Here is a 24403-nt window from a genome sequence, read left to right on the forward strand (position 1 = left end):
TTAGCAGTGCTTAATTTGAGCCAGTGGTTTCTGGTGCTCAACACCGGCACTTATGAGAATCTGCCACATGCTGCCACTGTTTGTCTAATAAAGAGATGAGCATAGCAACAGTGAATTAAATATGCATTAAAAATGATTACAATGATAAAGTCATTCTTTTAGCTTTGGGGTGCTGGAATAGTCATAATTGTCACAATTGTAGGACTGTGGTGGTTAGTAGTTGTGTGGTTACAGTAGTTGACAGTGGCAATGGAGACTACAAGCCTCCCGATAAGGGCCCTGGCCCTTATATGTTTACAAATTAGGCACTGATGGTTAGACGCCATATACCCGCAGTGTACCCTCGACTATTGCCCTGCATTTACCTCTCACTCAGGATTGGTGGTGGCCTGGAATGGAGACAGCAAAATGGAAAGACACTCATACACCCACCACACAAGGCAACGTGGGTGAGGGAAACACACAAATCTGTCTTCCCTACTTGTGATCACGAACAAGTTAGTAAACGTATGGAGAACAGGGATGCAATACTTCAATAAGCAAATAAACACGTGATCAGCAGGACCTCTGCTGGGTCGTTGATCCTGGGGGTAAAGCTTTATAGTGTATGCAGCAAATGCTCTGTACATTCAGTAGTTGTATTGACCATTTTTAAAAAGGATGCTACATGAGAAAATATATACAAATAAATAAAATGTATAACATAATGATGCACCCAAGTGATTCCAGTCAGGTTTAAAACAAACAAGAGAGGCGGAGTGCAGCCTCTTCATTTGTGCCGCCAACCCACAGTCCTGCTGCCCTCGGTATGAAAATGGCTTCCTGGAGAGGTGTCTGCAAGATGGAGTGGAGGCGGGGGTTATCTCTTCCACCACACGGGCGGGCTTACTGTCAAGTCAACCACGGGGGAGCACAAAGCAGAAATCACAGCGGGCAGATCAGACATCCAGTCCGAGTTACTACACTGCTCTGCAGCAGCTGGCCTTTAAACCCCAAAATATGCGCATGCTGCCACATAATAGTTTCCAGGAAGGATCCAAGCGATAAAACAAACTAATAGTGATGATGGGGTGTGTACAGAGGCGGAACGTTTAACCTCTATGCTTTGCCTTTGAATGACTAGATGAGAAATTCAGCTCTTAACAGCAGAGAGAGAGAGTGTGTGTGTGTGTATATATGTGTGAGATGTACTGTGTATGTATGATTTAGAGTGTGTGCCAGTGATAACTTTGTATAAAAAAAGTGGCTGGGCTCTACTCAGCAGGCCACTTCCACTGCACATTGCCACTGTCAATTACAGTAACAACATAACTAATAAGTCACACTCTTACATGTTTGACAATCCTAACAATTGCAGGACCCCAAAGTTAAAAGAATGGCTTAAGCGGCAGGTATCAGTCATTCTTAATGTATATTGAATTAATAAACAACACTTGTGCTCGTCTCTGAACTAAACAAATAGGGCCACAGCGTGGCAGACGGTCATAGGTACAGGTGCTGACAATTAAGATCCAGTTCCGAGCACTGGAAACCACTGACTTAAATTCAGCACTTGAGTGTGCGGGTGAGACAAACAGTAAGTTTGCGAGTGTGGATATTATAAAGCGAGTGAATGAACAACGTGCACTGGAATTCAGGTGGTGTTTTTAAATTTTTTTATTATCTGCGTAAGTTATGCAAATCCACAAGCTCTGGAGAGCATGGGAACAGATCGTCCCAACACCAGTCTGCCAATGCACCTCATGTCCCAGAGCACTGGCGGGACCATGTACCAGACAGGGCTCATTTTATATCACATACTCATGAATGGACCGATTCACGAAAGATACGACCTCAGAGGAGTGGACGGTATCTAGACAGAACCGTGCTATGCCTTGGTATACCCCCGACCTCTTGCAGCTGAAGCGGAGATGCAAGCGGGCAGAGAGGGCGTGGAGGAAGCACTACTTAGATGCAGCGAAAGTCACTTTTAGGCTAGCATTACAGGAATATAAAGCACAGATCAATTGTGCTAAAGCAGTCTACCTGAAGGATATGCTAAACCAGGCGACTAACAATTCACAGACCTTGTTTAAGATTGTGAATGATCTTTCCCACCCGACTGGAGCCATGAATAATATTCCAGTCTCACAGGCCTTATGTGATTCTTTAGCAGCCGCCTTTGAGGATAAGATCGTCACGATTCTGAGAGGACTTGCTGGTGGGGCTTCGCCCCTGTCGGTCCCTTCGGACAATTTATCTAGTCGGGCTCCCCCAGGAGGCCCCCCATGCTGCTCTCAGTTGGGAGCTCCGGCAGAACCTTCCAGTCGACCCCTGCCGAGTTGCTCATCCCTCGGCTTGGGAGCTCCGGAAGAGTCTTCCAGTCGACCCCAGCTGAGCTGTTGTCCTCTCGGCGTGGGAGCTCCGGAAGAATCTTCCAGTCGACCCCAGCTGAGTTGTTTGCCTCTCAGCTTGGGAGCTCCGGAGGAACCCTTCAGTCAACCCCAGTTGAGTTATCCTCCTCTCAGCTTGGAAGGTTCGGGAGTACCATCCAATCGTCCCCAGCTGAGCTGCCCCTCCTCTAGCCTGGAGGCCTTGGAGGAATCTCCCAGTCGACCCCGGCGGAACTGCTCCCCCCTTAGTCCGGGAGCTCCGGGTGAACCTTCCAATCGACCTCAGCTGAGTCGCTTCTCTCTTCCTCCTTTTGAGGAGTTTTGTAAATTGGCACAGACTGTGTCATCAGGCTCTCGGCTGGATCCTCTTGCGCATAAATTCTGGAAATTATTCCAGGAAGAACTCTTCTACCCTCTGTATTCCATCTGTCATCAGTCGCTTGTCACCGCGACAGTTCCGGAGAGCTGGAAGTTGGCGGTGGTCTCTCCCCTCCTGAAGAAACCTACACTTGACCCCACCTGTCTGTCAAATTACAGGCCCATTTCCTTGCTCCCTTTTCCGGTTAAGATCTTGGAGAAGTTGGTTACCCGTTCTCTATCCAGTTTCCTAGAGGATAACATCTGGATGGATGTGGCTCAGTTTGGGTTCCGACCAGCGCATGGGACGGAGTCTGCGCTGGTGGCCGTGTTAGACAATCTTCGTTCGCGGGTCGACACAGGTCGGACAGCCTTTTTAGTGCTGCTCGACATGTCGTCCGCGTTCGACACGGTCAGCCACTCCACCCTCATTGAGAGACTGGAGGAGATCGGGGTTACGGGGCTGGCCAGGGACTGGTAAGTCTCATACCTTAACAACAGACTGCAGGTGGTGGCTTTGCCGCCTTTCAAGTCGGAAGTGCGGAAAGTTGGGCAGGGTTTGCCGCAGGGCTCGGCCATCAGCCCGATACTATTCAATCTGTACCTCCGCCCTCTGATCCAATTGATAAAATCTTTCGGTTTCTCTGTGTTTAATTACGCCGACGACACCCAACTGTTTTTTTCTTTGGAGGGCAAAGACGCTGTCTCCTTAGAGACATTTCACCGCTGTATGACTGCCACATCAAACTGGCTGCGTTCCAACTCTCTCCAGTTTAACGGATCAAAAGCAGAGGTGCTGTACTGCTCCAATGACCGTGTCCCGCGCTCACTACCGGATGATTTCTGGCCCTCTTCTTTTTCCGGGGCAGTGACTGCAGCAGAGTCTGCCCGAAATTTGGGGGTCATGTTTGGCCCCAACCTACAACTGGACCTTTTCGTTAACAAAACCGTAGCCACTTGCAGGATGCTGCTTCGGATGCTGCGTAAAGTCCTACCTTTGCTCCCAGCGCAGGCTAGGCCAGAGGTAGTGCGGGCCTGATCCTAAGCAGATTGGATTACTGCAACGCACGGCTCCTGGAGGCGCCTAGAATGCTGGTGGGCAGGCTGCAGCGGGTCCAAAATATGGCAGCTAAGCTGGCACTTTCTCGACCGCGCGCTGCCTCTTCCACCATGGCACTACAGGATATATACTGGCTGCCTGTTCATCAGTGGATCCTTTTTAAAGCATCCTGCCAGGTTTTTAGAGCTGTACATGGACAGGGCCCAGTCTTGCTACAGAACTTATTCTCTTGGTATTCCACATCGCGGAGCCTTTGCTCCTCCTCTGCATGTCTGGTGACGGTCCCCAGAAATCAGAAGATAAGGATGGGAGGTCGGTCGTTTAGCTTTGCGGCCGCTAGACTCTGGAACTCTCTTCCGCTTTCGCTAAGGAGTCAGGGTGAATTCCTAGCATTCAAAAAAGGGCTGAAAACCCATCTGTTTCCAAGAGTAGTATGAGCTCTGCATCGGTGGTTTCGGCTTGCTGAGTCAAAGCGCCAGGATCCCTCTGGGTGGCAGTACAGTGCTATATAAGTATGCAAATACATACATACATACATGCAAATACATACATCTATCACTCCATATATACACTGATTCCCCGTGGATCAAATTTCATCAGGGAAATACAAAAATAATTGACTTCAAGCTCAGCACTGCAAAATGAGGCATACTGTGCAGATTTCAGTTCCATCGGTACCAAAATCTGAATTTCCCAGTATTTACAGGGCCATTTCCTCAATTAAATTTAGATGGTTGGCTGACATTTACAGGGGGAAAAATCTAAATTCAGCCGCAGGCCATGACAAACATGGGCGTCAATTAGGGGTCACACGGTGCTTCCCCTGCTTTGCTCTTTGCGACCCCTGCCAGTACCCTTGTGACCCCTGGCTTCAACAGGCCACAGTCAGAAAGGCTCAGTGATTTATGATTGCATTTTGGAATACAAAATCAATACAGGCAAGATTACCTTAAAATGCATTACATACTTAAAAAGACTTGTGACTTGTTTCTCTGCCACTCATTTGTCCGACAACAGAGCTATATGACTTTGTTTGAATCCATATATATATTTTATACAACAACCAAACAAGTTGGCCAGGGACCTTGGGAGTCAATTATTTTCAACAACAGTGGTCCCCAGAAAGTGAGATGGAAACCAAAGAATTAATATAGACTCAATCGTAGCTATATTTCGTGGACTTGCCCAGATAATATTTACTTGTAGGTTTTAACATAGTAATACACAAAAATACATAAACTGGGACACAATCCTGTATCCTACTCAGCAGATAGAGTACAAAACAAGGGGAAAGAACAAACAGGGGGCTCAGGCAAAGCTTGGTTTGTTTCACAAGGAACTGGATATTCATGGGAACAGTCCAGCCCAAATTGCCATGCCATGTCTTCCCTGGACTGGAAACAAGCATCCTGGGATCGGTTTCTGGCTAATCCAGTGAAAGTGAGCAAGGGACCCACGTCTGGGCATACCCTGCCAACTTAGGGTGAACAAAGCGATACCAAAGGGGATGATGGACGGAGCGCTTGAGCAAATCAAACACTCACCCCCAGTCAACTGATCTGGGTATAATCAGTCATCATTCTTTAGCTCACTCCACCACCCCAGTTCAGACATGGCCATATGCAAATCAGTCTGACCCTGTGACTCATGGGAACAGTCCAGCCTGAACTGCCAAGCCATGTCTTCCCTAGAACGTAATTCCATATTAATTCTTTGGTTTCCATCTCACTTTCTAGGGACCACTGGTGTTGAAAATATTTGTTTGAATCCAAGCCGTCTGTCCTTGCTTTCAGTTTTGTTCGGCCAAAATTACAAAAGCAGTGAAATGACACATGACGATTTACACGAAAATAGAGTAGCTGTTTCTTTACAGAAGACATTTGGTTGGAAAGTATATGAAGTGAGGAGATCTTCTTTATTGAAAAGTTTTGCCCTGACACACCCATGTGGGTGTCATGCTTCATCATGGGGCTTAGCTCCTCGTGGAGACGGCGCTGCAATGTCCCACAGGAGGTCTCCTTAGCAGAGATCTTCTTTTTAACCATAGTGATGCATGCAGCTGTTTGGGGACCCAATAGTGGGTGTGTTGAATAAAGTGGTTTAAAACTACCTAAGGGGTACCGGGAGATATTTGAATCCGGGGTACCCATTTAAAAAAAAAAATGGAAATAATTTTTATTGCAGATTTCCACAAAAACAAAATAAGACATACAGTTGTTTACCTCGGCGCACCCACTCCCCTCAAACTCCACCTACAAATCGTCAATCAGTTCTCTTACACAGCCACTATGCCCACATCCCGGAGGCTGGGCGGCGTCATTTAGCTAGTGTTGATCCGATAGCGGTTAAGGAAGGCCCAGGCGCGCCCCTAGGCAGGAGAATATATATCTGCTTTTTTATCCCTAACCTCCCTTTCCCCTTCCCCACTCCTTACAGTTGAATGGTCTATGCCTGAAGCCAAGTAGGTGATCCTAGCTTATGTTCTTATTATGGTCCTTTGACAGCCAACTCGTCCTTTGGTGCAGTTACTCTTGGGGTTATGTCCCCCAGGCACTCATTTTATCCCACACATCTTGACCACATTGCTCAGTGCATCATCCCACTTCATTCTGCTACCGATCTCAACCCCTTAAAACAACTCGGGGTTGCCCACCCACCCCTCCCTCTCCCCCAGAATCAGGGGTACCCATGGCAGTGTTAAAAGCAGGTGAGTATAGATTTTCAAAGAAGTGTTACGAAGAGTGACAATCTCCTGCTAAGTGCTTAAAAGGTCGACATGTTTCACACCTGCATGGTCCAGGAGGGATATGTGGCACTTCTTCAGGGCCACTGAATCAAGTGTACCTACCCTTATTCCGGGCAGGAGGCGGGGCATAAATCTATAATGACTGGGTTACAACTAATGATCTCAAGAAATTATGAAAGGTCAACAGTAACTATAGATAATCACCCTATTCGGATCTCATATTCCAACCTAAAAAGGAGGAAGGAATGGGGAAAAACAAAATCTCACATATATATTATCTGTACACGTTATTGATTCCTTAAGGATCATGGGTAGGTCAGCGTGCAAGGGCGGCGTCTAAGTAGCTGGCGCAACGTCATCTCGGCGACCACGCCAACGACGGACGCGGAGCTGCACAACGCCACCTTCTGACGTGCAGGGGTACTGCTGACGAAAACTTTCCGGATCCAGTCTGACGCCTGGGGGTAATTCCAGGGTAAGGAATCTATCACTATGTGTTTCTTTCAGATATACTGTGTAACTGGAATACTGCTAGGAGTGCAAAACATAGTTCCTTTTTCTTTTTTATTCAGAGTTCATTTAGCAGTAACACAAGTACAAAAGTGCCTGTAATGTTCAAATTTTCAGTTACAAACATGACGCATATCACCGAGCATCATCATCAATCAATACAATGTCCTTCTTATATAAAAAGAGGGTATTACTTAAAACAATACATGAAAAACACGTTGCACATTTCCCTATAAAAACGACATGAAAAATGACCACTTTGTATTTGATCTTGATTATCTACTGGCTAACTTCCTAAAGATTTCCAGCTGATCCTAAACTTTACATAAGTGCCCGACCGTAGCGTTTCTCCAATTCTCAGACTGAGCCACTTGCCTGCCTTGGTACTAGTGGTGCCCATCACCAAGGAGCAAAACATAGCTCCTCGGTGATGGGTGGCACTAGTACAAAGGCAGGCAAGTGACACAGGCTGTGCTGTCTGGAAGGCTTTAAAACAACAAGCATTTACAATGCAACGGTTTCGCCTTCGGAAAAGTTTGAGCTATTGGCATTGTAAATGACAAACTTTTTATTTATGTGTTGGTTTTGAAAACAGATAAATAAATGGCATTCTCATTTACAATGCCAATAGCTTACTCTGTCGCAAATGCAAGACGTATTGCATTTGCACACACACACCCACACAAGAGCCCCCCACACACACACACACACACAAGAGCCCCCCACACACACCACACAAGAGCCCCCCTTGGTCTTGGTTGGAATCAGACCCTGGCCTTGGGAGTCACTTGATGCTTCATCTTATAGAGATGTGAACCCTGACCTTGGGGCCTGAGTCCTGGCTCTGTGAAGGAGCTGCTGCTTCACCTTGATAAGGATTTGTGCCCTGTTATTAATCAATATTCCAGACAATACAATGACTTAAAACAGCGTTTAGCTGTTGTCAATGCTAAATACCTGGGCATACAACAATTTTTTAGTGGGAAAAAACGTAAAACATATCGTTACTGTAATATAAAGTTTAAACGTACTACTGTGACCTCTTTTCTGCCATATATCAGAATTATATATGCCAGCCCTCAGAATCAGATTCACCTCGAACTGTGCCTATCCCCTTTGATGGGAGTATGCAATGACAAACATGAGCTTGTGTTATTGAGTATCCAAGCTCCTAGTACTAGATCAACAAATCAATAAACAAATGCTGTGTGCGGCGGGAGGTTGGCTACCCCTTGGGAGTGGGGGGGCTGTATGCAGGGCTTGGCTGCAGGCCATGCCCTGTGGCCAACCTCCTCCAAGCTGCCACGGTCAAATGGCCATGTGCGACGGGGATTGGATGCCTGTTGGGGTATTAATCTCGCTTGCTTCCCATGCACAGCTGATTACCCCACATATTACATCACTCATGACATGGTTTATAACATCATTTATAGCATCCCTTTAGAATTTGAAATAACATCAATGATGAGAAGGCTGTATGCCGAGGAGATGAGTTATAGTTACTATAGAGAGCTATAACTGGTGAATTTCAGGTGGGTTTTGAGTTTAAAAAACGTTATATTGTCACCTAAATTGTCTCCTAACTATAATGCCCCTTTAACCTTTTGCTTGAGTGTGTTTATGTGTACACAATAACGACACGAAACACCCTGGCGCTTACCAGGGGAGGGGACAAGAAGCCACAGGGTATTGAGGGTGAACTGGCCTCCAACCTAAAATGCACACACAAAAAGAAGCTACCCTAAATGGAATTGTCGTTTTGAGTCTAGTGGCCAAAAAATGACAAGCACTAAGCCCTAATTAGGGGAGTGCTGGGCATCTAAAAAAATGTGAAGGGCTGTCCTCACACACCAACAGGTGTCATACTTCATCATTGGCAGTCTTCGCGCTCCAGGAACCACGTTTGGTAGAGAGCGGTCCTACACCTGGAGACACCTTGTACACAAACACTCACTCTCTACGTTATCCAAAAATTAATTAAATGTATTCCTTTACAATGCTCTTGTTATGGGACTCTGCACTAATGGTGTATTTTCTTATTGATGTTGTATCCATAGCATAATTTATATGTATTACAACAACAACAAAAAGAGAGCGGAAAGGGAAAATTCATTGGTTTGTGAGTACTATATCAATACCTTAACCTAAAGCCTTTTGGGAATTGTAGTCTTACTTCACATCATGTATCCACTTGGATTTAATTGCTAAATTGCAATGATGTGTACTTGGAAGGCTTCTGGAGGGAACATTATATCCCCAGTGGTATGAAGTCATTTCGTAACCATAGCCTAAGGCTCCCGCAGTGCCCTTAGTTCCAGGACACTACTTACGTGGAAGGGCTCTCTTCTTGTCAAGGCTAAAGCAAGACTGGCCAGAAATACTTTACAAGGTCGTCCAATCATATGTGGCCTTTCCTTGTTTATACTGACTGTTCATTGTTTACCCACTCACCCAACCCACTCCGGTAAACTCAAGTACTCAAGCGTCTGGAGTCTACCAAACTCAGCCAAAACGTATTCGTAGTTATTGTACACAGTGAGGTGTAAAGCGTTTGTGTAGAACACAGACTGGTACTGTGTGCTGAGGTGAATGTTTGTACAGAGAAAGAAAAAGCCCAAAGCCACCTACAGATAAACCTTATTTCTAAAGGCACAACCCCAGCAGTTCTAACAGGTGGTAGTGGTTTATTAGAGTGTACTTTTCAGGAAGTGTACCGGCAGTGGACAGTGTTGCTGCTTCTCAGAATCCGACTTTGTTTCTAAAGCGGCAATACTGACACTTCTGTACATGACGTTTTACGTTTAGTGTGACAAGGCCAGCAGGTCTCCACACGGTGCCTCTTGGTCCAACTTCTGTAAAGGACTGTTCCTCAGTACACCTACTGTCCAAAACCGTTCCTAGATCCACTAAAAGCAGCGTCCCAGTGTGACATGCAGTAATCTGCTAACCCAGCCTTACAGCACATGTCCTCCCTCCTCTGCCCGCAGGTCAATCGCGGCTCCTGGTCTGTGTCTGTTCCCTGCAGCTGCCCGTGTTTAACTGAAAGTTGTACCAAAGTTCCCTCAAGCTGTGCCAGGAGCGCCGCGGCCAGTGTCCCTTTCCCAGCAGGTGCCCTGCACAGGCTGCACGTACCTTCCCTCATCCCCCGGGTCTGCAGGCTCAGGCTCCCGCCCGCCCTCGGCAAGGCGCACCGCAAGACTCGCAAAAGCATCGCAGCCGCCATGCTGCTGCTGCTGACATTGACCCGTCTGACAACCGCGCATTGTAGTCTTACTTCACATCATGTATCCACTTGGATTTAATTGCTAAATTGCAATGATGTGTACTTGGAAGGCTTCTGGAGGGAACATTATATCCCCAGTGGTATGAAGTCATTTCGTAACCATAGCCTAAGGCTCCCGCAGTGCCCTTAGTTCCAGGACACTACTTACGTGGAAGGGCTCTCTTCTTGTCAAGGCTAAAGCAAGACTGGCCAGAAATACTTTACAAGGTCGTCCAATCATATGTGGCCTTTCCTTGTTTATACTGACTGTTCATTGTTTACCCACTCACCCAACCCACTCCGGTAAACTCAAGTACTCAAGCGTCTGGAGTCTACCAAACTCAGCCAAAACGTATTCGTAGTTATTGTACACAGTGAGGTGTAAAGCGTTTGTGTAGAATACAGACTGGTACTGTGTGCTGAGGTGAATGTTTGTACAGAGAAAGAAAAAGCCCAAAGCCACCTACAGATAAACCTTATTTCTAAAGGCACAACCCCAGCAGTTCTAACAGGTGGTAGTGGTTTATTAGAGTGTACTTTTCAGGAAGTGTACCGGCAGTGGACAGTGTTGCTGCTTCTCAGAATCCGACTTTGTTTCTAAAGCGGCAATACTGACACTTCTGTACATGACGTTTTACGTTTAGTGTGACAAGGCCAGCAGGTCTCCACACGGTGCCTCTTGGTCCAACTTCTGTAAAGGACTGTTCCTCAGTACACCTACTGTCCAAAACCGTTCCTAGATCCACTAAAAGCAGCGTCCCAGTGTGACATGCAGTAATCTGCTAACCCAGCCTTACAGCACATGTCCTCCCTCCTCTGCCCGCAGGTCAATCGCGGCTCCTGGTCTGTGTCTGTTCCCTGCAGCTGCCCGTGTTTAACTGAAAGTTGTACCAAAGTTCCCTCAAGCTGTGCCAGGAGCGCCGCGGCCAGTGTCCCTTTCCCAGCAGGTGCCCTGCACAGGCTGCACGTACCTTCCCTCATCCCCCGGGTCTGCAGGCTCAGGCTCCCGCCCGCCCTCGGCAAGGCGCACCGCAAGACTCGCAAAAGCATCGCAGCCGCCATGCTGCTGCTGCTGACATTGACCCGTCTGACAACCGCGCTTCCGCTTCCGGGTAACTGAGCCGGGAGAGTCACAACACAAACGATGGACTGCTGTGCAGGACAGGAGCTACAGAAAAATGGGATGACCGGAGGTAGGGTGACCAGATTCTCAAAGCAGGATCCTACGCCCACATTAAACCTGTATGCTGGGCAAGTCGGGCTTCCCTCCTCCGCTCTGGGGGGGGGGGGGGGGGGGAGGGGGGGAAGAGGACGAGGGGGGCGGGAAAGGTCACGGACGTCGGGAGGGGGGCGGGAGAGGACGAGGGAGGCGGGAGACTCCTCCGCTCTGGGGGGGGGGGGGGGGGAGGCGGCGGGAGAGGACGAGGGGGGCGGGAAAGGTCACGGACGTCGGGAGGGGGGCGGGAGAGGACGAGGGAGGCGGGAGAGGGGCAACTAGGAACAAATAAGGAGACCCGAGCAGCAAGGGAGGTGCCGGCAATGCCGGAACAGACTCGGGGGCGTTCCCGGCGTCGCGTGACGTCGGCAAAAGCCAAAGAATCTCGGGAACGCCCCCGTGTCTGGTCCGGGATTGACGGACGCCTCTCTGTTCCAATGGCTAGCCTCCATTTATGGAGCTAGCCAATGAAGCAGAGAGGCGTATTCAAGTCACCCATACTAGAAACTACAGATTTCTCTGGAGGAGGAGCCTAACGGCTCCGCCCCCCAGCGAAACCTAAAAAGGGAGTTTGTGAATAAAAAAAGGTACAAATTGGGTTGTTTGGTAGGACATTCAAAGTATTAAGGCTTTTAGTGTAGCAACACTTTTCTTAAAGTCAGAGCCATGGTGGAAATTCTAGCTGACAAATAATGTTTTCGTTCAGCTTGGGCATTAGGTGATGTTTAAACATATATAGTATATCCATAGTAGCAAATTTTTTTATTTCATTGTATGAAATTTGACTCGTGTTCTTGCCTTTTTATGAAAACCATTTCAGTGATCTGTGAATATTATGCGAAGGGAAAAACAGTTATAGAAGCAAGGCTTAATTTGAACTCGTGGTTTGTGGTGCTCGGTACCAGCACTTAATTGTTGCACCGACACTTAATTGTTGACTGGCATTTATGACAACTGCCACTTGGTGGAGCTGTTTGTATGATTTAGTGAGGCGAACAGCAATTGTTTATGCATTCAGTATGAATTTAAAACAACTAATACCTACCACCAAAGCTATTTTTATAGCTTTGGGTGCCTGGAATAGGCTAAATTGTTACACTTGTAGCAGTGTGCTGATTAGTAGTTGTGCAGGTATTGTCATTGGCAATTACGGCAATGGCAATGACTGGTGCAAGCTGAAGAAGCCTCCTGACTAGAGCCCTGGCACTTAGGTTTTGACAAATTAAGCACTGTATAGAAGAACCAATCTACTTTGTACAGTGCAAAGCAACTGGGGTGCAATGTCTCTTCTTAAAGAACAAGGTTACTTCACAATGTTTACATTCATTGGGATGAACATATCTATCTTAGGGCAGGTATGTACTTTAATAAAGAAAAGTCTCTCAAAACACAAATGTAACTTTTCCATCAATAAAATGCCAGGAAAGATCCTTTATAGACCCAAACATCTATTCTGATCAAATACCTATAACTTTATAGGTGGTACAATAGCTCTACAGGCCAAATACTTGCTGCAGACACCTTGTAAAAGGCATGCAGTCACAGCTGCAATTCCCAGATAAAAGGCTGAGGATCTCACTAATCAAGAACTATTATTATTACGAAATCTATGCAATGATGTGGAGTGTGCTATGCACATGCCAAACATATCAAGTGTATATAAAACCAAACTATCACAATTATCATAATATTTTCTCTGCATGTCTCTGCTACACAACAGAGTCATTGAACTAAGTATGCCATCATAAGAATTGACACCCTAGTATCTTGAGCACACAATCAATCATCACCCCCTTTGGTATAAGCTTTATTCACCCTAAGTTGGCAGGGTATACCCAGATATGGGTCCCTTGCTCACTTTGCCACTGGATTCAAGCTAGCCTGGCTGATGATAGCTGATTAGCCAGAAACCGGTCCCAAGATGCTTGTTTCCGGTCCAGGGAAGACATGGCTTGGCAGTTCAGGCTGGACTGTTCCCATGAGGCACAGGGTCAGACTGATTTGCATATGGCCATGTCTGAACTGGGGTGGTGGAGTGAGCTAAAGAATGATGACGGATTAAACCCAGATCAGTTGACTGGGGGTGAATGTTTGATTTGCTCAAGCGCTTCGTCCATCATCCCCTTTGGTATCAATTTGTTCGCCCAAAGTTGGCAGGGTATGCCCAGAGGTGGGTCTCTTGCTCACTTTGCCACTGGATTCAAGCTAGCCTGGCTGATGACGGCTGATTAGCCAGAAACTGATCCCAGGATGCTTGTTTCTGGTCCAGTGAAGACATGGCTTGGCAGTTCGGGCTGGACTGTTCCCATGAGGCACAGGGTCAGACTGATTTGCATATAGCCATGTCTGAACTGGGGTGGTGGAGTGAGCTAAAGAATGATGACAGATTAAACCCAGATCAGTTGACTCGGGGTGAGTGTTTGATTTCCTCAAGCGCTTCGTCCATCATCCCCTTTGGTATAGTTAAGAGCTGAGTTAGCATAAAGCCTGGGTGCAGACAACTTCGGAGGAGAGCTTACACAGATACATATATGCAGCCCTAATAGGGTATATGAGACTATGAAGGGGGATGCGATGATTATGTCTGAGCAGATGGCAGTGCTGTACTGTTTGTCTAGGATTGCCTTGCCCTGGTCGACCATGTTTGCACATCTTCCATACTATGGCAGCAGCCTATTTAATTTATGGTTGGTAACTCGAGTAGCTCTTGTTCTGCTCTCGTATTTTTTTCTGTATATTTCATTACTATTTTTTTTATTGTAGGTGTTTTTGAAGTTAAGTGATGTCACTTGCTATAGTATCATATGTATCACTGGTCACGTGACATGACTTCATGTGATGTCATCAGGGTCAGAGGTCTTATGAAGTCAGTTCCTGTGAAGTCATGATGTCACTTCCGCTACCCCTGGCATTTTGTTGAATTGACATCCTTAAAGACAAACACTAAAACACTTGTAAATGTGTTTGCGCAGGGAACGTAAATGACAGAGGAACTCATAATCGGGGCTAAAGTCAGAAATGTACGCTTATATCAATGTTTGCAGCATATTATCAGTCATTATGGCCTGCACCAGGGAATCCAGTTCAACTCCTGAGGGTGAGCAGTTCTGGTGTTCTTTGTGAATTCATGTAATTCCCAAGTGTAACCATTTACACAAGTATACATGCAGAAGTCTAAATAGAACATGCTTAAATGTGCTTCACAAGTGCATTTATAGTTTCTTTTTTTGATTTCAGTAATTTTTTATTGAAAATAAGGAGCATATTTACATGGTACTGGGTGAAACACATGGGGAAAAAAGAAAGAAAGAAAAAAGCGCCGGGGGGGTTACTTCATTACCGCCACAGAAATAATTTCCCAGACGGGGAACCTCTTGATCTACACCCCTACGAATTTAGGTGTTCCCTACCATTTCCTAACAATGTATTGAGGTTTGCGCTTAAAACCAAATCTACAACCGTTTTCAGGATGGGAACAATTTTCAAATTGTTTGTAAATACTCACAAACTAGCATGTTTGTGGGTGTTCACTGCCTTAGGCTGAAACCATCCCTAAATGCCCATAACCAGCTGTTGTGAGAAGATTTACTCACACCTAAAATTATGCCATCCGGCTGTAATTTTAGGTGTTATGAAATCAAACTATGAGCACAAAATTATGCTTTCATATTCAAAAGTGGGGATTTTCTACAAACAATTATGAATTAGGTGCAATGATTGATTTAAGAATGGGGCACGAACTGCATAACCTCGCAGTCAAAACTGCAAAAAAAAAAATCCTCAATTAGTTTTTTTTTTCATAAGTAGGCTAGATACCCACCATTACATTTGTTACGCAAAGTGCACGCAAAAACATCTCAGAACTACGAATGCTTTCCGCCACAACCACTTTGAAAAAGTCACAGATGGTATCTACCTACACAGAGATGCAAGTCTCTCAAACATCGTGCCAAGTGCAATGAGCTTTACAGTACACCACCAATTTCAGGAGTAAAGCCCAATTTGTTTGTTTGATTGGTTTACCTGTGGTAGGAATTTTCCTGCTACGATAATGCCATTTGGAGTCCTCTCCAAGATTTGCCATACTCGGTCGTAGAAGCCTGTTGGGGTTCTGTTCAGGGAGCCATCAATTTGGCGTCTGTGCAACCAACATCTGTGAAAATCAAAAACAGTCGAAAATCATTGAAATTATAATTACCTTCGTTGTGGGTACATTTTTGCTACATTCATTTTTAATTCCAGTTCAGCTGCATGCATTGACCTTTTTAATATTATTTATCAAAGATTTTGCTATAGAATGTCAAATAGAAGTATCTAAGAACATACACCCAATAATTTTGTTTCTGAATTTTGGTTTAACTTATGAAATCATTTGCGGTTTTTATTGTTCTTTGTATTGTTACTTTGAGTTTTCTTAATAAACTTCTTTTATTGAACTTAAAGAAGTATCTAAGAAGAGATTAAAGGCAACAGGAGTCTGTAATATATTAACACATTAATTTACGACTGTAGGGGATTTATCCCTGAGGGATACGCTAAAAGAGTAAGACCAGTTGGTCCACTGTATCAAATGCTGCACTTAGATCTACAGGTTCGTCAAATCCTGGTCTCTTACAATCAACAGTAGATCCAGTCGGAATGAGATTCGAGTTTTTTCACATATTTCAAGTCTGTAAACTAACACGAGGAGGATGAAGGACAGAGTTCACCTCAAGGCGCCCCTAAAATTCATCAACAGCTGTCTCTTTATTTGTACTGGGAAAGCCAGGTCTTGCATCTGTCTAGAACTAGACTCTTACTAGACAGTCCAGTTTAGAGGTTTTTGACATCAGGGGTTGTTTGACTGCAAACTCTGGTTGAGATAGAAAAACACTAGTGGTATTGTCTAAATCAATGGTGGAGCAATCAATTTCAATACAGCATTTGGAAGAAACAATATGGCTGCAACTCTTCTGACCAACACAGCTACATCCTAACCGGCTATAATTTAATGTGCAAAATGGTAGAAAAAAGAAAAGTGTCAAAAGCTACAATGAAGACACCTTTCAGCATAATAATCAATATCACAGGTTGCTCTTCAAATGGCATGTGAATTAAAACCGAAAGAATGTGAACGATATAACACAGGAGAGCAGGGCCTACACAGTCAGAAATAAAATACACAATTCAAAAAGGTACCTAACCACATCACACCATTTAAACGCTCCAATAAATGTATGTAATTCTTGCAGGAATCCTCTTAGTAGACAGTAAAAGGTTCATGGCCAAACCCGAGTCATTGGTGTTTGGGAGTGAGAGCAAGATAGTGAGTGAACGAGAGAGGGATAGTTTGTTTACTCGGAATTTTACAATTATTCTAATAAAAAAGCAGACAAAATTAAATGGGTGAGCCGATTGTTTTCCGGTTTTCTTGTGGAGTCCTTCTTACTTGCTAGATCCAGGTTTACGCCGTAGTAAAATGGAATTCTTTAAAGCCAAGCCTTCAAACACAGTTTCTGAAGGAGGAATGTACAGTACTGATGGTTTTGCTGGTCAAAAACTGTACTTTCTGATAAAGGCTGAGTCTCTCAGAGACATAAGGTCTGAAAACGTTATTTTGTATGACTATGTTGGGGCTATAAGGGCTAGGTACCAATGTGACAGCTCTGTAACATAACTACTGAAGTACTTTGGAACCATAAGTGTGGGTGACGACATGCATGCTCACGACTGACCAAGCCAAAACATCTCTGAAAGTATTCCAACACTCATTAACTAAGATGCTTACTTAAGGCACTTTGCTCCGGTAACAGTATGGTCCATATAAAAAAGATGCTTACTTTCGGTATCAATCTTTATGGTGGATACTCTAGCTAACCGTAGATTTCTCCCCTTGTGAATATTCCTCAGGCATGAGACTGGATCTCGAAACCTTTAGAGCAGTGTTCATGCACACCAAAAGATGGTGTAGTGTAGCTCCTGAGGTACTGGGTTTTCTCGGAACCGATACTACTACAATAACCCAGCGGTGTCAGGGCAACACCCAAAGACCCCGGATTCCCCTGTCTTGGCAAACAGACACGGGATACTTCTCGGTGGCGTCAAAGACCAAAGTTTAATGGTTGCAACCAGGGACAGAGGTCTACGAAGTACACATGGGTAGTTTGCAGAGACTGCACCAACTCAGTGAACGAAACTCGGTCTTTTATGCCGAAAATTACGCTTCTGGCAACATCACAATTTACATTCAGTGCATACAAAACTAACCAATGAACAAGTAGCATTTCAAAAAGTGGCGAATCACGATAGTCAAAGTTAATCCCACTTTCCGTTGTCCAGCCCACCAAAACGATCGCACATATGCTAAGTTTCCTGTTCGATCAGGCCGGACAAACCCACCATAAAACCATCAACCCAGATCGATGAACATGTCATAAAGGAAAGGCAGAAACAGATGGAAAGGAGGAGTGGGAACAGTGGGCCATAAAATCGGACCACGTCCTGTTCTTTGATCTTTATCAGTGCAGCTGCTAACCAAGGAACTGGCACAGCAGGCTCTACCCCAGGCGAGGAGTCAGTTCGGCCAGGTCAACCAGAAGTCAGCTAAGGCGTACGTGTCAAGGACTCGTTCGGCCACAATCGCAAGGCCTATGTTAGGGCAACCATACAAGATGGTTGCCACATACAAAAGGGAACCCGAGGGTTCAAACTAAATCCTCAAATGTAGAGCGTTCTCCTATATCGATTCATACGAAAACACTCAGACACGTTAGACTCGTCATTTACGGTCTGCTGACACCAAGATCGTCCATTTCCGACAATCTTTATAAATCGGGTTTCGGAACTATCGAACCCAATTCGGGACCACGGAACCACAGACCCTCCTTTTGCCCCATCATAGGCAATAAACCCAGACCCATTTTAATCTGAATCCGGATCTATATTCATCAGGTCATCAATATGCTGTTGTAGCATCATCTTATTGCTATGCATTTCTCTCCGGACAGGTTTCCGTACGCACAAAGTAGCACAAAGGCCACAAATAGCCGGAGCACACTGTACACAGAGACAAAACATGAACAGAATCGCCAGAACCACACCAATGACCATCAGAATCTTCCAACCCCAAGTGGATATCAATCCCCATAACCATCCCATCAAAGACCAATCCCCTTTGTCCAGATGGACAGAATCGGAGATTTTGTGCAATTTGGAAATGGCCTGGAGGACTGACGGAGCATTGTCAGGAATAAAAACGCAGCAACTTGATTGAATCAATCTACATACTCCCCCTCGATCGGCCAGAATAACGTCTAGGGCAACTCTATTCTGAAGTGTCATAAGTCTATCCGACTGGAGCTCAGCAGTCAGGTTACCAAGGGCACCGGCAGTCTCGATTATAGTGGACTCAATCACTCTCGTAAGCTGACGAATATTCCCACTGTTAGCCATGGGTCCCCAGAACGGCAGAAAACCCTTAAAGAAATCACCCAGTTCTTGTCCTGCAGTGTCTTCTTGGCTAAAGACACCTCTAGCAATCCTCATTTTGTGGTAATCTGCCGCAGCTGTAAAAGTGGGGGGGTAACAGAAAGGAAACAAAACATGTGCCCGAAAAGTCATGGGGCAACCATGTGTATGCTTTGTCGTAGCAAACAAAATAGGTACCCTTAGCAGCTAAGAAGGCTGGGGAAGACAGACGGAAACACGTAAGTCTCAGCGCAAATGCTCTTCCCTAACTGAGCCTTCGGATTCTTACCGCTGCCCTGCAGACAATAGTAGCCCTTATGGGGCACTATCCAGATCGGTAGGGGACTTTTCGCACGCTGGTTAATACTCAGACTAACTCCATATCCAGTTACGTTCCAACCACTATATGGTTGCCTCTAGTCTTTCGGAATAGTCTCTACTGCATTAGTCCCTTTAATCATGTCGACTATGCCACTAGCTATAGGACTATTCTTCGGATTATCTCTCTGTGAACGTAAGGGGTCAACACTGTGGGCATATATGAACATGGTTCTGTAAGCTCGGATCGAACCATTCAAACTAAAGGGCAGAACCAAATAAGGAATTCCTTTATCGGTTGTATGAGGCATCAAACCACAAATCCAGCAGTTCGTTGTATTGATCACTAACTGATGCTGATGTAAAAGCTGTATGAAGGAATTATTAGCGAATTCCTTACGTCTGACTACCTCATATTCGGGCAAAGGGTGGAAAGAATGAGAGGAAACAGTAGGTGAAGGTGTAGATTGCACAGTGGGATTAGACATCATTTTAAAAACAGATGCAATATAACCAATTATGAAAATTACGAAACTCAGTAGTAAAAGTATGCATGGTATCCAAAAACATTTCTTCGACATTATTTTGCAAATACGTTTTCTAAAAGTCAGTGTCTGCACAGGTCTCTCCAACTCAAAGAAATCCATCCTAAACTAAAGTTGCTGCCCGCGGTGGTTGGTTGATTCTGCTTGAGAGTGCCTCTGCTGCACCCAGGAAGACTGCCTCGGACCAACAGAACCCAAGACCTAGTGTCTCAGGCTTACACTCCCAAGACTGGTAGCAACCGCGACCCTAGCAGCAAGAACCGGATGGCAGTTCAGAAAAACAAAAATACGTAGATCCTTGGTGGAGAGTTAACCTGCAAACAGTAAAAAAAAATCAACTTTATAACTTTATTTGTCCTTTGTTCTCGATCTCAAATTGTATCTATTTCTTCCAGGTAATTCTTGATCAACAAACAAAAGATGAGGCTCTGTAGTGTCCAATCGATCTGCAGGAGGTATTGCTGCTTGCAAAAGAGAGTCACTTTCCTGTTCTGAGTTAGTCCCAATCAAACGAGCATCACTGAACGTCACAAATTTCGGGACTGTCTCAGAATCTGCGAGACCGTCTTGAACCCACTTATCATACGGCAAAGGTAAGGGTGCTTTCTTCGTGTGGGAGCCGTGTATCCAGTGGCGTTTCCCACGGACTCGCACCGCAGATCTCGTCGACAACAGGACCTGGTAGGGTCCAGTCCAACGGGGCTGTTCGTTTTTAGTACGTTGGAAATTCCTCACAAAAATCCAGGAACCAGGTTCGATAAGGTGGCCTGGATCTTCTGCAGCTTGTGGTAGAGAATTATATACCTGTTGGCGTAAAACACTCATTTTAGTTGTCAGTTCACGCAAGTAATCGAGCAAAACAGGGTACTCAAGGTCGCTAAATCTCGTTGGTCTTGATACGCCCCAAATATTCGCCGGGCGACCAAACACGACCTCATACGGACTCAAACCCATTCGCGAGTGCACAGTCATTCGGGTGGACAAAAGTGCTAAAGGCAAAGCATCTGGCCATTGTAAACCAGTGCTCTCTTGAATTTTGGCCAATTTCAACTTCAAAGTGCCATTGTAGCACTCGACTAAACCAGCTGATTGGGGATGATTTGCAGCGTGGAATTTCTGCCTAATTCCGAGACTATCACACACTCTCTTCATCACTCGTCCCACAAACTCACTTCCGTTATCACTCCAAATGATTCTCGGCAATCCAAACCTAGGGAAGAATTCTTTTTTCAAAGCTTTGGCAGTGGACAAAGCAGTGTTGTCCTTAAGGGGGTAAGCTTCTACCCATCTAGAAAAAGAGCAAACAACCACTAACAGATACTTTAAGTTGTTGCATCTTTCCATATGGATAAAATCTAGCTGCAAAGCCTCAAACGGATACTTAGGAGGAGCAAAATGACCAGCTGGTGTTGGAGTTCCCTTGCCAGGATTATGCATCAAACACACCATACAATTCTTAACCAAATTCTCTGCACATCTGGGTATTCCCACATTCTGCCAAACCGGAGCCAACAACTTGCAAATCCCTTTCACACTAATGTGTGCCAATCCATGCGCCATTGTAACAACTGGAAGCACATACGCATTTGGCAGCAACCATCTTTGATGTTCGGACAAATCAGTCCAACAACCGTTCGAATCCAACCTTCCCTTACTCTCTCTCCATTCATCCAACTCTTTCTCGGTAGCCTCACTCTGGATAATCTTCAAGCTCTCAATGGTGTCTTCACACATACCTTTCTCCGGAACCCATCTCGCTGGTCCCACAACATACATTCGACTCGCCACATTCCTAGCAGTTTCTTTCGCAACTTCATCCGCAAACGCATTACCACGACCAACATCATCCGTGATCTTTCTATGAGCACTGCATTTTACGATCGCTATTTGCAAAGGTAACGTAAGAGATTCAAGAAGTTCATTCACCAGCTGCCCATGCTGGATCTTCGTCCCATGCGATGTCAAAAATCCACGTTCACGCCACAATCGTCCAAAACTATGGGCCACTCCAAACGCATACTGGCTGTCAGTATATACATTCACTCTTTTCCCTTTCGCCAATACACATGCTCTCGTAAGTGCAATCAATTCCGCCGCTTGAGCTGAATTATACGGAATACGCGCAGCTTCGACAACTGTATGTAAAGTCGTCACAGCATATGCTGCAGTGGTATCGCCATTTGGCAATTTAAAACACAAACCGTCAACCCACAAGGCATCATTACAATCAGGAAGAGGAGTATCTCTCAGATCTATCCTCCCTTTCGTCTCTTCTTCAGTTCTCAAGAAACAATCATGTTGCTCTTCACTATCATCGTCTGTCTCAAGCGAAATTGGCAACAACGTAGCCGGGTTTAGGGTATTGCACCTCTTAATGTGCTAACAACGTAAGCTCATACCCTGACAACCGAGCACTAGTCAAGTGCTGTGTCTTCGTCCGATTCAACAAGGTATCCACTGCATGTGGAACCATAACCACTAACGTATTATCCATAACCAAACCAGCAGATTGTCGAATCGAAACAGCCGCTGCTGCAGTTGCTCTCAGGCAACTCTGCAACGCTCTAGCCACAGGATCTAAAGTTGACGAAAAGTACGCACATGGGCGTTACTTCCCGCCAAATTGTTGGGTCAAAACCGACAATGCACATCCTTCTCTCTCATGGACATACAATGTGAAAGGCTTACTGTAGTCGGGAGTACCCAACACAGGAGCCGAACACAACGCATTTCGTAGCTCAGAGAAACTCTTTTGGCATTCCTCAGTCCAAGGAATCGGATTTGGAGTATCCTTAACCGTAAGAGCTATCAAAGGTTTCGCTAGAAGGGAACAATTTGGGATCCACTGTCTACAGTATGACGTAATACCCAAAAAGGCACGTACTTCTCTCTGTGTCGTAGGGACATTCATTCTCGCAATGGTCTGGATTCTTTCTGGGGTCAGTTTCCTTCCCTCCTTCGATAAGAGGTGACCTAAGTAGGTAACTTCTTGGCAACAGAATTGTAGCTTCGAGAGAGAAACTTTGTGATGGCACTCAGACAAATGACAAAACAAGGACACAGTGGCATCCTTACATATGTCTTCAGTATCGGCAGCGACCAACAGATCGTCAACATACTGGATAAGGGCCGCACCGTCAGGTAGGGTTAACAAATCAAGTTGCGTCTTCAAAGCTTGACTATAAATTGATGGACTCTCACAATAACCTTGAGGAGCGCGCTTAAAGCGGAAACTTCGTCCTCCTAAAGAGAATCCAAAGATATCTCTACTCTCTATGGCAATCGGGATGCTGAAGAAAGCATTCTTCAAATCAATCACCGAAAACCAGGTAGCAGAAGCTGGAATCAAAGTCAGTAACGCAGCAATGTCGGGTACAACAGGGAATTGTGGAACAACGATCTTGTTCACTTCACGGAGATCAATAACAAACCTATATACAGGAGGCTGTGAAGAATCTGTTCTCTTCAGAACAGGCAAAACCGGACTATTACACACATTACCTCGAGTTTCTTCAATAACGCCTTTGTCAATCAGATCATAAATGATCGCTAAAAGCGCTCGTTCACCATCGCTTGAAATACGATATTGCGGAATGCGTGGTAAACGAGCATTCGCTTTCAACGTCACAACATATGGAGGAATGTCTAACAGGCCCACATCATTTGGACCCGTAGCCCACAACGAATCTGACAGCGAAGACAATTCCGGTGGAAGACAATCTTTCGAAACATATATCGGAGAAATCACATTCTCGCCCAAAGTAAGATGTACTCCTGACGGAGAACAGTACAGAGTCGCATATAATCTCTTCAACAAATCAAGGCCTAAGAAGTTCTCATTACAACCTGTAGTCAAAAGAAGGGGTGCTTCAAACCTACGAGGACCAACAGAAAGAGGCAATGGAACAGAAATCGGATTCATAACGGGGGCGCCAGAAAAACCTATAGAAACATTATTGAAGCCAGACAAAGGTGCGCCAGGGAGTTTGGAATGCATAATAAAACTCTTCGTAGCACCAGTGTCTAGCAGAAAAGGCTCTGACACACCTGATGCAATCACTTCCACGTAAGGTCCACTCTGATCTACCAGAACTGAAACAACTCCCTCTCTTTGTCCATGGCTGTCCTAACAATCATTACCTTGCTCTTCGTCACCTTCAGCATAATAATCATCTACATAGTACTGTGTAGACCTACCAGAAGAATTCTGCTGTTGATCAAAACTGTTCATTGAATTTTGCGGAGGCAAAGGGCGCGCGTTTTGTCCGCGACCTCTACCTCTAGGCACTTGTTGAGCACCTCTACCTCTAACACCAGGCGCACTATTAGCACGTTGCAACAAAACCGGACAACTGTTCTTGTAATGTCCTTCTTCTCTACAATATGCACACTGATTAGGCCCATACTGAATACGCTGTTGTTGAGGAGTCTCGTCTCTTTGCGAGTTCCTTGAATACTGTGGTGATTGCTGATAATCACGCTGATTATTAACACGGGTGGATAAGCTTCTTGTAGAAGAACTTTAGTCTTCAATTCCTTAGTCTTCTTATCCGCTCTCTCTAACTCATCCT

At 45.3% G+C, this 24403-nt stretch overlaps 1 protein-coding gene across 7 annotated transcripts in view; it reads right to left on the reverse strand.

Moving 5' to 3' along the window:
- PHKB (phosphorylase kinase regulatory subunit beta) overlaps positions 1 to 24403 on the reverse strand; it is a 1358073-nt gene that overhangs the window by 72997 nt on the left and 1260673 nt on the right. For all 7 annotated transcript variants that reach the window (XM_086945119.1, XM_086945122.1, XM_086945118.1 and 4 more), the window contains one exon: positions 15547 to 15676. In XM_086945119.1, coding sequence (XP_086801245.1) covers positions 15547 to 15676 — 130 coding nt within the window. The remainder of the gene's footprint in view (positions 1 to 15546; positions 15677 to 24403) is intronic.

The sequence above is a fragment of the Lissotriton vulgaris genome, chromosome 12 (genome assembly GCF_964263255.1).
Source record: "Lissotriton vulgaris chromosome 12, aLisVul1.2, whole genome shotgun sequence".
Taxonomy (NCBI): Eukaryota; Metazoa; Chordata; class Amphibia; order Caudata; family Salamandridae; genus Lissotriton; species Lissotriton vulgaris.